Source organism: Xenopus tropicalis, chromosome 4, assembly GCF_000004195.4.
Source record: "Xenopus tropicalis strain Nigerian chromosome 4, UCB_Xtro_10.0, whole genome shotgun sequence".
In the NCBI taxonomy this organism is placed as follows: domain Eukaryota; kingdom Metazoa; phylum Chordata; class Amphibia; order Anura; family Pipidae; genus Xenopus; species Xenopus tropicalis.
In genome coordinates this window covers 22,551,078-22,568,865 of record NC_030680.2, presented here as the reverse complement: position 1 = coordinate 22,568,865, position 17,788 = coordinate 22,551,078, and the positions used below count along the sequence as shown (strand labels likewise).

At 44.3% G+C, this 17,788-nt stretch overlaps 1 protein-coding gene and 1 non-coding gene across 2 annotated transcripts; one reads left to right on the top strand and one right to left on the bottom strand.

Annotated features, from left to right (window-relative positions):
* Positions 1-3,825: 3,825 nt before the first annotated feature.
* LOC116410309 (acyl-CoA (8-3)-desaturase-like) lies at positions 3,826-11,884 on the bottom strand (the record flags this gene model as incomplete). Its single annotated transcript, XM_031900536.1, has 5 exons — positions 11,702-11,884; positions 5,386-5,446; positions 5,226-5,302; positions 5,047-5,144; positions 3,826-3,994 (listed from the first exon to the last, which is right to left on the bottom strand). Coding segments are annotated over exons 2-5 (399 nt in total), but the record flags the coding sequence as incomplete, so codon positions are not given.
* A 3,572-nt stretch (positions 11,885-15,456) lies between these two features.
* LOC101731613 lies at positions 15,457-17,444 on the top strand. Its single transcript, XR_004222268.1, has 2 exons — positions 15,457-16,060; positions 16,150-17,444. It is a non-coding gene; the product is annotated as an uncharacterized LOC101731613 (transcript).
* The last annotated feature ends 344 nt before the right edge of the window (positions 17,445-17,788 follow it).

The window sequence follows — 17,788 nt, the reverse complement described above, 5'->3', positions numbered from 1 at the left end:
GCGAAAAATTATACGGCTCAAGGGAAAAGATGTAACAGGGCAATATTTACTGATATATATATAAACCAGTTAGGTAAGATTCTTTAAACCATCTGTTGGTTAAGTATTCATTCTGGGGGTATAGTTTTCCTACTATCTGGCTCTAATTAGGCTTTAAAGCACATACAGACATGCCAGTTACACGCAGGTTACATAAATGGCCAAAGCTCTTTTACTACTACATTTCTTGTTCCTGTTACAATTAGAGCCAACATTGTTTCATTACTTCCTGTCAGGTGATCTCTGCACACAGCCAATCACAAGATGGTGGCTCAAGGCAAAATCTGTAAAATGACACTATATACTGATATATATATCTATATTTGCCAGTATGGCAAGATTCTTTAATAGGCCACTTATTATATCAATTATCTCTTGGTTACGTATACACACACTATGCCCTGGCTGGGCTACCTGTGCTCACACTCTGAGATCAACTACTCTAAAGATAATGTCTATCATCACCTGGATGAATGAAAACCTTCATAGACACTCTGTTTACTAAGCTACTGTGCCATTAGGCTTTCTTAGAGCTCAAGTCAGGATTAAGGAGGAAGCTGGACATCGAACAAAAGACCAAAATTCAATATTCGGAATCAAAATAGTCAAAACAGAGTAGAACTGGGGGTCAAGGCCCACCAGGGCTTCCACCTCAGGGACCCCTCCCCCCCCCAGTTATGAGGTCACTGTCAAGTCTTTCAAAGAATACGCAACACCACAACCCCCCCTCCCTCCATCACTCATACCTTGTATTCTCCGATGCAGCAGCAATCTGGAGGGGAGGTCAGAGGGGAGTAGGTCTGGGTCTGTTGGGTGGCTGGGGCTGACCGGGTTTATTCCCAGTGTCCCACCGGCCTAGTCCAACACTGAGTCAAGGTCAGTTAGGAAACTTAGTAACCAGGGAACCTGATGAAAATAGCAAAATAGCAAAAAAGAGCACACCCTGGAGCTTGTAAGAGGAATAATTAGACATTGAAACCACATCTCACCATTTATTTATGTAGATACCCCTTAATGAGGTGAAGACCCAGAAAGAACAAGTGAGTCATTCCCTTTTATATTGGAGAACACCTCCACCTAGTGGTAACTAATGAGGTCCCGCTATTATTTTATAGAATTAAAGGCCTATCATCTATCAAGATCTATATAAGGCACAAAATGACTAAAGATGTGTTTAGTACTGGGAAAAAAGTGCTTTTGAGAAGTTATACAGTAATTCATGTGTATAAATAAATGCAGAGTTAGTAAATTCATTTATTCTGATATCAATTCAAAGGGGAAGGGACTATCTCTTGCCAGGGAACAAAACATATTTAAAAGGGTCAACAATAATAATCTATTATATATATTGATATGTTATAGAATGTGCCCTATGTGGTTTGTAGTAATGAATGATTTTGTGGTTTAAATTTAGATTTAAAAGTGAGAAAGCTGAAATAAAAACAGCTGCTACTAGTAGCTCTGTGTGACTTCACCCTAAGGGTAATGACACACTGGGCTACTAGTAGCAGCTACTTTCCATGGCTACTGAATGCTAGAAAATTCCCCAGACCCCATGCAGTCAGAGGTTGGAGCAGCAGGTCAGGCTAGAATGGCCCTTTGGCAGATTACAATATGGCACCGGGGCCAAATGGGACTTTGATAAAATGACCAACTGCAAAGGAATGTGATGGAGCACTGATAGTTACTGGCTGTGCTCTGGATGAATTTAGGCATCTAACGGGCCAACTGATGCCTGTTCTCACTTTCAAAATGCCAGCCTCATCACATACCCCCCAACTGTCCCGCTTTTCGCGGGACAGTCCCGGTTTTTACAGCGCGTCCCGCTGTCCCGGATAGTTGAATGAATGTCCCGCATTACGAAAATGCAGACCATTCATTGAACAACCCAGGGACAGCGGGACGCGCTCGCTGGAGCCGAGCGCTCAGGCTCCGGCTTGTTCCGTGGCTCCTGCTCCTTATGCGGCTCCTCTAACTGCAGCGACAGGCCCTTTTATAATGTTGCACCCGCGCATATGTGTGACGTCTCACGTACGCACGGGCGCAACCTTATAAAAGGGCCTGTTGCCGCCATAGAAGGAGCCGCATAAAGAGCAGGAGTCTCAAGAAGCAGCATCTATGGGGGGAGCACTGTGTATTGGAGGTACTCTCTATGGGGGCAATTAAGAGCTACTGTGTATGGGGGGGTACTGTGTATGGGGGAAATTGGGGGCACTGTGTATGGGGGGGTACTTTCTATGGGGGAAATTGGGGGCACTGTATGGGGGCATTGTGTATGGGGGGGTACTTTTTATGGGGCAGTGTATGGGGGCTACTGTCTGTCTATGGGGTCAATTGGGGGCACTGTCTATGGAGGGCATTGTCTATGGGGGTAAATGGGGCACTGTGTATGGGGGGTACTGCCTATTGGGCCATTGCGGCAAAAAAATGAATTTTAAAAATGGGGTGTGGTAATTGGGGCGTGGCCACAGAAGTGGGCGTGGTCAAAAATCTTTTTGTCCCTCTTTTCATTTTTCAAATGTTGGGAGGTATGTCATCATTACTGCACAAGTGTAGCTGCTGCTATTACTGTATTTCCTAATACTACGGGGTGGGGGGGTCACTGATACATTATTCATCAACCGACACCAACAAAAAAATCAAGGTTTTAATCTTCATCTTACTTCCATCTTACCCCTATCACATGATACAGGCGGCTTTTAAGTGGTACTGACACTTTAGCATATATAACATGTAATCTGTTGGTAAGAACAGGCAGTTTGGAGAAGGAAGGGCACTAGGACATGATCGTGGGCAGCGGAGGGAGGAGGGGATCAATTTTAAAACTGCTCTCACCACTATGACATACAGGAAGCCACTTTACTCCAAGCTGCACCCCGACTTGGCCTAAGGCACACGTAATCATTCAAACGTTGGGACATTTTCATATGATTCTGGCCAGGGAACACGCTACGTATGCCTGAGGGTCTCAGCCAGAGAGAATATCATTTTTGAAAAAATCCAAAAAGCCACCTCTGTGAATCCATAAAATGTATCTTTTGTACTTTTGCAAACAGCAGTTCTGCCCATTGGCTGCCTGAATTGTATGATTTGGAAGGAAAAACACGATTGGGTGAATGGCTTATCTTGCCTCGAAGCAGGGAATTTAGTTTATACGTTCAAGGTGCAGCTTGCTGGGTCTCCAGAGGGTGTCGCTGTAGAGTCAAATAAATAGCTAGGACATATCTGAGGAGCATTTCCACCATATAATCTTTGGGCAAACTGTATGAATGGGACTCATAACCCAGAGAGCCTTCCCTATGAATTACTGTGTAGGCCGATCTCCTGTGACACTGAAGTAGTGACATAAAGCATCAGAATTGTATAAGGTTCCCAATACGGCACAGAGGCCAAACAAGCCCAGGAGGCACCGCAGTGGCGGAATCCTAGTAGCCCCTGAGTCTCCTCTGCTGCTGTTCAATGACTGTTGGCAGATAATGGCAGGAATAGAAATAGAGGAGGGCCTAAATAGAAAGATATGTAATAAAAAGTAACAATAACAATAAAATTGTAGCTATACAGAGAAATTGTTTGTTGGCTGCTGGGTTCAGTAGAGGAAGGCAAACAATCCAGTAATTGTGCTGGGGCATGGTGGGAAATAAACTGTGGGGAGAAATAGTCACACGGGGTGAGAAAGTAAAGTGGAGGAAGAGACCATTTTTGGACTTGCGACTATTCTTGCACAATTTTGGCCAAATTTTTCCGTGGCAAATTTTTTCATCCATTTTGCGAAACAATCCACCAATGGCGAAATGCGGAAATTCGCTGCGAATCCATGCCTGGCGAAACATTTCGCCCATCACTAATATGGATGGGTACCTGCGTAGAGAGCCACTCCTTATTCTGATCATACTCAATGTTCATTGGAATGTGGTTCATCTGAGTGACCCACACGAACAAGTTGCTCTCAATAAATCTGAAACACAAGACAAAGACATTGATCAGAGACTAATGTGCTGCTACCAGCGCCGTGCTACCATCTATAATATGATCCTCCCTGTATCCAGGGCCCAAGGTGAATCAATGGAGGGGACATACATGATCATATAAAAACAGCAACACAAATAGGGCATCTGGCTCTTTTGAGGGGATCTGTCCCAGGGATAAAATATGTTGCTTGGATCAGCTCCCTGCAGGCAATGGCAGTGTATGTATCAGATGCCTCATCTCTTTATGTTGCATTTGGACACACACGGACAAAATTGTAAAAAGACAAATTTAGGAACCATCCTAGAGAGGAAAGTTTGTTTATTTGGGTGTTCTTTATGTGTTCAGACACAATGCAACTGAATGCAACAAAACTTCTTGCCAGTGGCATCCCAAGCCAGCCGGGTACCCAAGGCAACCCAGCCACCCACCTCGTTCCAAACCCCACCCACCTCTATGAGAGCATGCACGTGCACACTCGCAAACACAGAAGGGTGCCGACCACTGGGGGAGGCAGATTTGAGGAGCGGGTGCTGATGGATCAGACTTCACTGGACTAGGGGAAGGCAGAAAGATGTATGTGCTGTGCAACCCCCACTGTTGCACCCTAGGCACTTGCCTCTCCTGCCTACCCCTGTTACTGGCCCTACTTCTCAGGGACCACCATGTAGTAGTTTTGCTTCATAAATAATATCTTGGGGCCTTCTCTCTCTCTCTCTCTCTGTTGTTGTTTAATGCTAGAGGAAGTTATTCATTTGGATACAGCTTGCTCACACCATGCTCACATCTATAAAAAATACTACCTTGGGTTTGCAAAACTGTGTTCCCCCCACACACACTGGGTCCCTATTCTATTTGATAGATTTCAGCATTCCATAGGGTACAACCAAATGCAACAAAACAAGCACCTATAGTTTTTGTGGAGCTTCTTGTTTTACTCCTTAGCTGTAGATCTGACGGCATGGTATGGCCTGTAGTATGTACCCCTGTTCCCTGCAGCTATTCCATTCCCTTGTACCTTCTGTTTATAACAGTGCTCACCTAACCACCATGAACAGAGCGATGGTGCCGCTCACTCCCAGGAACGGGATGTAACACAGACCAAACCTCACACAGAAAGAAATCATCCAGGCCAGGTCCTGCAGGAACAAGAGGCAGAGTCAGCCATTGCAACCTCACTTTACTGTCAGTCCATTTACTGCAGAATTAAACGTGCTTACCGCCCACTTCTTGCGCCGTATTGCAAAGTAGAAAATATACCATTGGGAATAGACGGGAATCAGTGCTGGAGGCCCAACTGCAAAGAGAACAGAGGATGAATATCCGCTAGCAATAGCTTTATACCTGAGACATGAATTACTTGGTGTTGAGCTCACTCACTGAAGAAGAAGTACTTGTGCTGGTGATTATACGGCATGTATTTCTTCTTCTTCATTCCAAGCTGTGGGGGGAAACGAGAGAGTGCCGGAAGGATTATGAACGTTATTCACATCTTTTTCCATCCCAAGGCATAGATATTTCATTCTGTGCATTTCCCTGATGGAATAGTCCCTGTTGTGTGCGCATTGTGTGACTGTTATAGGGACATTAGAATGTGAGCTCAACGGGGACCACATTTTTATTTTTATTATTAATTATATATATAGTTAGGTAGCCATATACGGCCCAATCTGGAACAATGTCTGACCAATCAGCCCCCTTGCTAATTGCTGATGTTTGTGTTTTATGTTAATTAAAATAAATAAACAAGTTCTGTTGGTCGTTTAAGTCTTGTTGTGTCTTTGTGTATCTTTCTGGGTGACAAAATTAGAGATGCACCAAACCTAGTTTTTCGGGTTCGGCCGAACCCCTGAATCCATCCCAAGCGATTCGGCTGAATACCGAACCAAAAGGTTTTTTCATTCAGTACAGGACAGAACAGACGGGGGTGCTCCTGAAACACATGTATGATATTAATAGTGCAAAACTGCTAATATATAAACAGAAAGTAAAAAAAATAAAAATAATGTAAGTTGCATGTGTGCACAGAGGTCGGTGGGCACATGTAGCCTTTAACCAGGTGTTACTTCTACAAACAGTATTTAAACTATATTTTAACACATTTGTTGTTCGGTAAGTGTTTGCCACACAGATTAAGAGCTGTAGATTAAAACCGGTGCCTTTCATTATATTTTTTCCCCTTCCCTCCTGTGGGGCAGGTGACCCAATATGTTCTCCCAGGAAACTAAAACCTATGATAAAAGCTTCCAGTAGCAAATGCTAATGTCAAATAACATTAAACAAAGTTTAATAGAGCTCCTTAGGGCCAAGCTACACAGGAGATTTTGATCAGGGTTTTGGGTCAGACTTTATCTGACCCACAAACTTTGCATGCAACAACACAAGATATAGTGGGATCCTATAGAATCTGGTCCCCATTGCTGTAATGGGAGTTGGATCAGATAAAGTCAGGTGGTGTCCTTTGTGCATCTGTTTCCTTAGGAGAAAGTAGCAAAAACTACAAACTATTGGCAGGTGTTCTCAAGGCAGTAAATGGAGCTTACGACTAATATTCTGGTACCACCTAGTTAAAAGGAGACCCCTTTGCAGATGGACCCAAAATACAAACAGCACTTTTCTTCTCTGTATTCAGAATATTGGAAGGTGCTGATTGATTGGTACCAGTTGCCAACTGTGAAGATGGAGGTGCTAATAGTGCTAATACTCTGCCAGGGGATATTATGGGGGTGAATGTGTGCCTGAGGGTAGAGAACAAGGCAGAGCTTTGAGGGAGCACCGGCCTAGGAAAACACAATCTATTTTACTGGGGGCTGTGCGTAAGTTTTGTACATTTGTATGTTTTTTGGTCCTGTTTTTTCTAAAGTAAATCTAGACAGGAGACTTTTTTTTCACACAATTGGCTTCTAACTTGTGCAAGACACGGCTACATTTGGGAAGCCACTCAGTATACAGGTTTATCAACTGCAGGCCATTGAAAGCAAAAATATTGATTGGTTGCATGTGTAACTGCCCAGGGGCAAATTTGCCCAGTGTGTATAAATAAGCCCCTAGTGTCAGCTGTGTCTTAGTAAGTCATTCATATACTCTAACTAAAGTGCAGTTTACTAGAGGGGAGAGCCAGTTTGTTAGGCACCCCTAGTGAATATAATTGGTAACCTTGAACCCTGAGTTGGTGCTCTTATCCCTAAACGATACACAGGTTTCAGGTACTTCCTATTGGAGCAGCGGCACCTTTACTGTATTTCCCAGTGATTCATTGCAGCAGTCCAGGACCAGGACAGGCAGTGTATAGTAACTACTAACATTTTACTATAGTGTGTATGTGCCAGTCCCAGAGCGCCCTCATGCCCCTTATCCATCCCCAGACTTGCACAGCAGTAAATGCATGGCAGGAGGTTAGGGCAAGGATTTCGGGCAGGGCTGACTTGCACCCACTGACATTGCACTCTACTCTCTACACTGGGTGCAACAAAAAGCAGGCGGCCCTTTGCTACAATGTTTAATGATCTCTTAAAAGAGTTCCATTTCATACCATCTCCTACTGAAGCGCAGAAGCTGCCATATGGCTTTTTGCTTGTGAGTGGTGTGCCACTCCTCACCCAGTCAGCGGGACTTCTCTTTGGGTGCCATTGCTGCTGTGGGTGTCTGCAGCAAACCTTTTAGTGGGACAGAGCAATTTATCAACTTTATTATCTATAACAGAAAAAACAGAAGTGTTTAAGCTTAAAAAAGTGTTTGTATTTCTCTCTAGTTCTCTGTGATTTCCACGTGGCTGAGACTCCTGGATTTTCCCACAAAAATGAATGTAATCATTGCCATAGCTGTCTGAGGGTCTCAATATCCTTGGCCATTCATTATATTGGGCAATCTGGGATTAGAAATCCTTAAGGCTTATATTTAGCATATAGCCCAACCTGTTGCATTGACCTTAAATGTCTGGGAAACCTGCAGGGCCCCAGGTCCAACTCAGTAAATATACCCAGGTGACTGTTGCAAGATGTGTGTGTACTTCAAGAACATCTGCAGGGCTGCAGGGGATGCTGGGAGTTGTATTATGCACAATGGCTGGATGATTACAGGGGTTAGAGGGCACCATAGTTGTGCAGGAGTTTTTGTCAGCAAGTGGATCACAGGGGTTTAGGGAGTTGTTTAACATCTAAAGAGCCCAATGGAGTGCGGAGTGATGTTGTTCCACAACAGCTGGAGTAGGAAACATTGGCTTTTGGGCATGGAACCGCTATTGCAACTTCTGTCCAGAGAGGCCCCCCTCTGCTCTGTCTGCCATCTCTTGGTGTGAGCAGGAAGTGCTCTCCCATTGGCTGGGTGCAGCTTTCACCCATTAGCTAAAGGAACAGGAAGTATTGCCAGTGATGGTTGGAGAAGCTCTCCCATTGGCTAAACTTAGATGACTCTCCCATTGGCTAAACTTAGATGACTCTCCCATTGGCTGCAGGATGCTTTCCCCACTGGCTAAATTTACAGAATGATTTCTCCCACAGAAAGTCAGCAGAAATCCCACCATGCTGAGCTGTGTGAGGCAGAGATGGGTGGGTGCCTGGGCTCATATTTGTAAAGTCAAGCTGTTTCATTTACACCAAAAAAGGTATTTTTAAGGTTGCAGTATGTTAACTAGAGAGGTACATTTCCTGAAGAAAATGTGAGTGGTGCTTGCCGTGGCAAAACTCGTGCCCCAATATTACAATGTTTCCTTCAGTTCTCTGTGACAATTGCCCCTGCTGGGGCATTTAACCGCCCACCCCTCAGAAAAGTCATAGCACCCCATTCCCGAATAAGCCGCACGGTTTGACACCTCATTCGTGGGTCTACGACAAACGGTGGTTAATTGCCCCCTGCTGGGGCAATTAACCTCCAACCCCTCAGAAAAGGCATAGCACCCCAATCCCGAATAAGCCGAATGGTTTGACACCTCATTCATGGGTCTACGACAAACGGTGGTTAATTGCCCCCTGCTGGGGCAATTAACTGCCCACCCCTCAGAAAAGGCATAGCACCCCATTCCCGAATAAGCCGCACGGTTTGACACCTCATTCATGGGTCTACGACAAACAGTGGTTAATTGCCCCCTGCTGGGGCAATTAACCTCCAACCCCTCAGAAAAGGCATAGCACCCCATTCCCGAATAGGCCACACAGTTTGACACCTCATTCATGGGTCTACGACAAACGGGTTATTTGCCAAAATCCCCATTATAAGTCAATGGGTCAAATTTGGGGATCTTTTTTGCCCCGGGGGTAAAACTTATACCCTTGTGCGGGGTATCTTCTGACACAGGTTGCAAACCTCTTCAAATGTGGTAAATTTCATGTTTCGAAAAAATTCCCTCTCTGCGCTACAATCCGTCAAAGTTGGCCTCAATGTTAAGTCAATGGGATTTTTGGCCCTGTTAATTGCCCCCTGCAGGGGGCAATTAACCACCCACACCTCAGAAAAGTCATAGCATCCCATTCCCGAATAGGCCGCACGATTTGACACCTCACTCATGGGTCTACGACAAACGGTGCGGGACAAGTTCCGTGCCGAACTTTTGTACGGAAGAAGAATAATAATAAGCCTGTGAGATAATAGTAGTGATGCTTTGCAAGCACCACTAATTAACACTGCCCTTTGGCATTTATTCCATGTATAAATGCTTGGATGTGCCTATGTATAAACCTGCAGCTACAGAGTTACCCCAGCATTTACTCCATTTTGCATCTCTTTGTAATTGGTGGGGGAACAAAGCCTTCCTGTCTGTGTTATCTTTCCTCCCTATTAATGACAGTGACATAGAGGGTAACTGTTAGCAGCCAGGCAGGCAGAATACCTACATGGTGGCGCTTCTACTGTACATGTATATGTGCTTTTAATCTTTAGACAGCACCTTACTGTAGTTAGTCTGTTCAATAGAAAAATAAATCATCACCACAACCATAAATATAAACTGGTTTATTTCTCTTTACTGTAACTCTAATATCCCCGTGATTCAAACAGGGATATCCAATGGTGTCTACACTTTCATGTTTCTGCTCAGGGAGAAAGATGGAAATGTTCAGCCCAGGTGGGAGAGCTCATCGCTGGAGACCTTCTATCTACAGGCAGATCCATTACAGAGTTTTATTGTACCTACTGTGGGCCCCGTCGTTGGCAAGCGCGCCCTAGACATAATCCTGCGGCCAATGGAGAACTCAAGGAGGCAGCTGGAATCACTAAATATGGCGCTTCCTCAGCAGTTGGTGCCAATGTGTCAGGAAAGGTAATGTTCCTATGGGATTATGGGATATTACATTAGGGCTGGCATAATGTCTTATATTGGCAGCGAGACCATAGATTCCTCATCTATTGCCATTGTTATGCACTTTTCTTTCTGAATCTTATTTATAGAAAAAAAGCTCAATTTGAAAGTTATTAAGGGGTAAGTCTTAGCTGCCATTTTGCCCCCAACAGCCACTGTGACACATGCCCAGATTTCACATTTTCATTACTACAATCAAAGGTGAGTGCAGCATATACACATGGGGGAAGGGGGGGCATTGAGAAAAATATTGGCATAAATCACTATGTGTAGCACCCAGGGCATTAGATATTGTTATTCCCATTTCTCTCTGTAAGTCGCACTGCATTTAAAAGTGTCTGGTTTGAAGGATATTAAGCTAAAAGTCTCAGAGCTGCTATTTTACAGCCACCAACTGTCACTGTGACACTGCCATAAGCCTGATGTGTGACTGAACCATTGTCATGCCCTTAAGTTTAAACTTTTTAACTGTCATTTGGTTGAGTGTCCGTTAATTAACGGTTTTTCTCACTTTCATTTCTGGGATCAGAGGTAAGTGGAGCGCGCCACACGCTGGGGGAGACATTTTAGGAAAATAATGACATAAATGCAGAAAATCGCTATTTAATTGCATCACTAGGTAGCGCCTGGGATATTAGCCTTGGGTTTGCATATATTGTATCATTTTCATAGATATAAAACATGATTTTGGGAGAGTTGGGGAAGGAGCAGGGGAGCAGGGAGACTATAAAGTAACATTTGGATTTCAGATTCCTATTTTAATGTTAATATTCACATAGTTCTGTATTTGCTTGTGATTTTTTTTAATAATGTGCAAGTTTGGAAATTATTATGGTCACAGTATGAAATCTCATAGTTTCCCATCCAGTAACAGTCACTCTGACAGTGTTTGGGATGACAGTTGGCCACTTGGTGTTCAGGTTTCAGCTCCAATGCTCTTAATATTCATATTTCTCTCTCTGTATCTCACTTTGTACATAAAACTGCCTTCTTTAAAAGCTTTTAAGGGAAAAGTGGCAGAGCTGCCATTTTCCAGCCACTAATGATCCCCCTGATGCTTCTTGAGGCTGTTGACGGGTGCTTGTTCCAACTCCCAGCATTCCCTATTAGACCTTCAGTCTGTAGTCCTCTAATTATCACTGACCTACAAGTCCCATCATCCCTTTTAGACCTGCAGCCTGGCCCTTGCTTTCTGGTTGCTAGGGTCCCTTTCATCTTAGCAGCATTTCTATGTGGGATGATCTTGCCATTGCAATATGGGATTGGCTGAAACCAATACAGGTATATTAATGTTTACTATAGAGGTGAGTGGAGCATACAGACACTCATACAGGGGATACATTAATGTGCTCCATCATTCCCAAACCAACTACTGTTCTCTTTCCTGAAATCCAAAACAAGTACCTGTAATCCTCTCCCTTCTTTTATATGGGATCCCCTCTGCTCTGAGAGCTGCCATTATTGCTATTTCCCTTCTGTGCAGATTGATAACCCCCCTGCTTATGTATTGGTACACCCTGTTAAACAGTCAAAATGTCAGTATCCTATGCTAGTAATGATATCACCACCTGGACTGGTGCAAGTGATGGGGGGGTGATGATGTCTAGTAACATTTGAGAGCTTTATGTTATGTAGCCAGCCATGATCTCCCACAGGGGAGCTCCACCAATCACTGCTGGCATATGCTGGTACCCAAAGGTGCATACTGGGGGTTGCTAATAAGAAATGCCTTCTCTGCTTCAACTGTGTCCATTCTCATGGGAAACCCCAAAAGCTACAGTAATGTAAAGCCCGGGAGATTTAAATGGATGAATGATCTGACCCCTATAACAGACTGTTAGATTTAGATGGGACAGATCAGCATGTCCCCTCTCTATCCAGCATCAGTTTATAGGCACAGCTATTAGTTTCCTAGGAATTCTGCTCTGCCTGGAGCTTTGTCCATAGTTATTTGGCACAGAACTACAGCTCCCAGCATGCCCTGATAGCCTTTGCAGCTGCCTTCTGAACTAAGAAACGCAAGCAGGGGGTCGGTACAACATGGCATAGATTTTTCAGCAGGGACTGGGCAGTATGTTCTAATAGAAGGAAGGAAGGATGGTGCCAAATACGGGGAAATGCTGCAACCTGTTCACCCTAATTTATACGGGAACTTCACCTTTAATGCCGTTATTGCTGCAAAAGCCGCAGCATGATTTTTCATTACCTGAGATAACGTCACATTACACAGAAATCAGATTCAGAAATTTGAATGAAAATATCACAGAGAATAAATATCAGTTTATGGCTTTTGTTTTTTTTATTAAATGGGTGGATTGGTCAGGGGGGAATACTGTGAATATAATGCAGTGTATCCTGATCTGTATAGCAGAGAGGGCCGGACCATGGAACTTACAATCTCTTCTTCATTTCTGTTTCCACATAAAGTGAAATTCTGTGCGAGAAAGCGATTTCCAGGCGTCTTCAAGGCGATTTTCTTGCGATAATAAGCGACTTTGTGATTTTTTCAGCTTCTCTTTGGAAAAACCATCTTCCATTGACATCAGCTGATATTTTTTTTTTTCTAAACCCAACTGCTCTTTTAAGAGCAAAACCACTAGGGCGCAATGCCATTCTGCGCCCCCCGGAGGAAGGTAAGGCTCCTGCTATGGATTTCATTTGACTCAAGGGTTTTGGTGTAAAGTATAGAATGTTAACCCATTCAGTGACACACAGAGCAGTGTTCTGCCCATATGGGGCTCTTTAATGAGCCTGAATAAATATCTACTTCTATATGGGGCCAATTTATCCCAGAATCAGACACTTTATTCAGACAGTTCCTTCCTATCCAGGGGTGAGACCCTGTGACTGCTGGGGGCCCAGGGGGTGTATTGGGCATAGGGGGTGGGAAGTCTCATTCCCAAGGTTTAGAGGGCCCTAAAGTGACTTTGCTATAGGTATCCTTACTTACTATCCTATCTCTTACTGAGTAAGGGCAAGGGGGAAGGGCATGTTCCACACGGGGTAGTACCATTTTGTTACTCAGCAAGTATTGGGCCTAATAATGTTCCTTTAAACTAACAGAATCTTTTAATTTTCCCTCAGCGGACGGCTGAATCCGGATGCCTCTCCGAAATATATAAGGTGAGTAAAAAGTCCCTGTAGGGGCTGCTAGACTTGAGCATGGAATTTGGGTGTTGGTTTGGTGATGCCCCCCCCCCGGTTTTATGAACCTCACACCTTCCAATTGCCTCTGTCTTTCTTGTGTTTCTCTTGCCCCTCCTTCCCAATAGTCCCTCTCCTTCCTGTGGAATATTATGTTATCTATAAAATCCCCCGTTAATTCTATTTATCTATTTTTCCCAGCCTCCTGATGGTCGGCTGACCAAGGAGAAGCTTCTCGGAGAGGGCGGCACTGCAGCCGTGTTCATGGTAAGGGACCAACCAAATTCCTAGAGAGCAGGGGGAGCTGAAAGCAAGTTGAAAGTGCTATCCCTGCTATGCACATTTTCCATTTCTTAATCACTCAATATTTCTGTCATTTTGTTCCCAATATGAGTGTTGATATTTCCAGCTAATACTGAATGTCAGTTACACCTTTCTGTGTGTGTTACAGGGCCATCACCATCGCAGAGGTAAGGTAGCCGTCAAGATGGCCAACATCACTTGGGTAAGGTTTCTTTATAGTTCCTTTCTCCATATCATCCCTATTGTGTGGCTGCCTATGTGAGCTAAAGGGTTTCTTTTATTCCTCTCCAGGATGAGGAGTCAGTCTGCCGAGAGGTAAACTTTCTCCTGAAGTTCAGCAGGCACAGGAACATCGCCTCTTACTATGGAGCTTATCACCACCCTGCTCCAAACGAGGAGTCATCGGAGTATCTGGAAGTAAGAAATTGTTTGTTGCATCACATTCATCCCTTATGTGCCAAAGAGACCTCCATTGGAGGCGATAAAATACATACACGGCCTGAAATCATTCCTTCCTATTGCAGCTTGTCCTTGAGTACTGCAGCGGCGGCTCCCTGTACGACTTGATCAAGAGCACCGAAGGCCAATCCCTGAAGGAGACCTGGATTGGCTTTGTCTGCAGGGAGGTATTGAAGGTAAACTTGGATTAACCCCATGTGTCTTTGTTGGGAATAATTAACCAAATGTCTGTTATATTCTTATAACCTACATCTCAATCTCCCCAGGCTCTCAACCACGTTCACCACCACCGGGCTGTTCACAGGGACATCAAGAGCCCCAACGTGATGCTCACCAAGAAGGGGAACATCAAACTCAGTGAGTAAAACTTATAGTTGTAAGATGAATGGATGGGGGGAAGCTTCTGTAAATATAAAGTACAGAGGGTATCATGATACAGGGTGAAAGTGAATTTTCCATTTATATGTATTATCTGTCATTTCAGTCGATTTCGGACACTGCTGGGACCTGGACCCACAGACAGGGAAGTGCAACGAGGGTGATGGGACTGCGCACTGGATGGCGCCCGAGACCTTTAGGAGGAAGGACAGGAAACCGGAATACGACACCAAAGTATGTTGTAGAAGTAGTAGCAGGACCCAATGGCTTTTATGTCTCTGCACAAATGGGTGCTCTATTCAGTAAAGGCCAGTTAAACATGGGGCCATTTCTTCTATCAGTACTAAGCGGCTGAGTTCTAATTGTTTCTGTGTTTTCTATTCATTGTATGCAAGCACGTTAGAACCCCCGGTAATAAGTAACTGACTCACCCGCTAACCCAATTCTATCCTAATGCTCTTTGGTGTCTTCTTTTCCAGTGTGACATCTGGTCCCTGGGAATCACTGCCATCGAAATGGCCGAGGGAAAAACACGTAAGTGAATCACAACAATTGTGGGTCTCTGTACATTGTAACCAAGGATATAGCTTCATGTTTGAAGGGACTGATATTATATATGTTTTTAACTTTTAGCATACGCCGATCAGAAGCTAGTGTCAGACCTGATCATCAACAACGACTCTCCACGACTCAAATCAAGAACCTGGTGAGTCCTTCCCAGCTCATGTCACTGTGCGATGCTGATACTGCAACTCTGTGTGCCTCTCTCACTTCTCCATAAATAGATCAGAACTAGATAGATAGACAGATAGATAGATAGATAGATAGATAGATAGATAGATAGATAGATAGATACATAGACAGACAAAGATAGATGATAGATAGATAGATAGATAGATAGATAGATGATAGATAGATGATATACTTCACATCAGGAACCCCATTGGGTTCACTGTATTTCTTTACTCACCATCCCCCCAAATCTTTGGGACAATGATTAGATTTTCACTAATATTGTATATTAATATTGTACATAGGGCCAGAACCCTAGTGACCCCCCTCTATTACTGCAATCCCCATTCCCCCCAAACCTTGGGTACCAACTGGCAACACAGCTTATAGCTGAACTGAATTAAACAGGGTTCATCAAACAAAGCAATACCCTGTATATGTAGCTAAACACAATATATCAAAGATATTCCACTTAGTAATGAAGATGCTTCAGCCCTTATCTCTCTCCTTGGAATCTTATATATCATCTGTTTTGCACTAGACAGAGCTAAAAGCCCTTAATTTTTTCCAGGTCACAACATTTTGTGTCCTTTTTGAAGTCGTGCCTTGAGAAGGATCCTTCCCAGAGATGGAGTGCGAAAGAACTACTGCAGCACCCGTTCATTGCTGAACTGCCCCCTGCGAAGACCATCAGGGCTGAAATTGAGGAGCACCTTCGGGCTGTGCAGAACCGGCCGGCCGAACAAGGTGAGGGAATCCGTTATATGTATAGAATTGGGGTCTGTAGCTGTTCAGTTTTGGGTTTTTCTTTACTGTGATTTTATTTATCTATACAGGATTGAGAGTAGCTCGCTGGGCCAGGAAACATCTCCAGCGGGCCAGGGAACATCTACGCGGGGCCAGGGAACATATACGTGGGACCATGGAACATCTCTGGCTTCACTGGGCCATGGAACATCTAGGGCAAGCCAGGAAACATTTACGCGGGGCCATGGAACATCTACGGCCTCACTGGGCCATGGAACATCTACGGCCTTGCTGGGCCATGGAACATCTACGGCGAGCCTGTGACTTCTGCGCAACTGAAACATCGGCAGAACAGAAGGAGGCTCAGCAAATGGCCCTGGAGGGTTTTGCCTGAGTGTCATCCTGTGGCCAATAACATCAAGTGCCCAGGGTGAGTCTCCTGATTAACATCCAAGGAGAAAATGTAAGCACTATGTTTTTGCCAGGTCAGCACATCTGCAGCTCCCTCAACATGTAGCTACCGCAGGTCCAACAGTAGTGTCTCCTTTTAAAAATGACTGCAACTCCACCAGCAGTCTCTGAATTTAACATCTATATTTCAAATTACCAACAGTGGTGTCCACTTTTGAGTTTTGCAGCTCCACAAGTTGGATTCTTACTTTTAACACCTCCAACAGTGGCACCTACTTCTTTTTATTCACCTTTGGCTCCACCACCAGCCTCTATTTCTCATTCTGCTGCACCTCATGCTAATGCGCCCCTAGTATTTACAGCACCATCAGCATTACATATATCACCTACCTCAGCTCAAACAGGGTTTTATTTCAGAAATCCACCATCATTGTCTGTTTTACTAACAGCAGCGCCATCATCGTCATTAGCTCATTTTCAGATTATCGCAGCTCCACCAGTGCTATCTTGCCTTCAACAGCTGCATATTAGACAACACAGTTTAAAAGTAATATTTTTTCCCCCAATAGTTCCTTCTCTTCAAAACAGCTTTTGACACCTTCTCATTGACATTTTAACCACCTTACAGCACCCACCAAAATTGATGCCCCTTAAAATGATTATCTTTTCAACTGCCCAACACTGCTACAGTGCCCCCACAGGTGCCTCCTCTTCTCCCCTTAGTAGAAGTTGATCCAGGGACTTGTCCGATTGCCCTTTTGGGAGTCAGGAAGGAATTTTTACCCCCTCTGAGGCAAATTGGCTCCGGCTTCAGATGAGGGTTTTTCGCCTTCTTCTGGACCAACTAGTAAATAGGCCTTTCCAACTTAAATTACATGAGTCTTTTCCAACTTAAATTAAGATGCATGAATCCAAAATATACCAAAATAACATCTTTTTTATAAATAAATATTGAATACATTTTATGAATGTTTATTGGTGTTTTATTGGTGTTCCTGTATTTTTATTTAGTCCCATAGTATTGCCAGGGAGCTTTAGAGATAACGCACACCTGTAGTGCAAGGGAAACAGTGGTGTAAATAAGGTGCCTGCAATGGGGGGCACCCGAGCCCTGAAGGGCCCCCACTGCCACCAGGATCTGAGGGGGCCATCACCTCTTAAATCACCTGGGGCCGCACCCGGAAGAGTTGCGTTTCATCACTAGTGTGGGCGGAGGGAAGGAGCCTGGGGTGGAGGGTGGGAGCAACCAAGCGGGAGGAGGGACTGGGAGCAAATGAGCAGACGGGACTGGGTGGGCGGGAGTAAATGAGTGGGAGG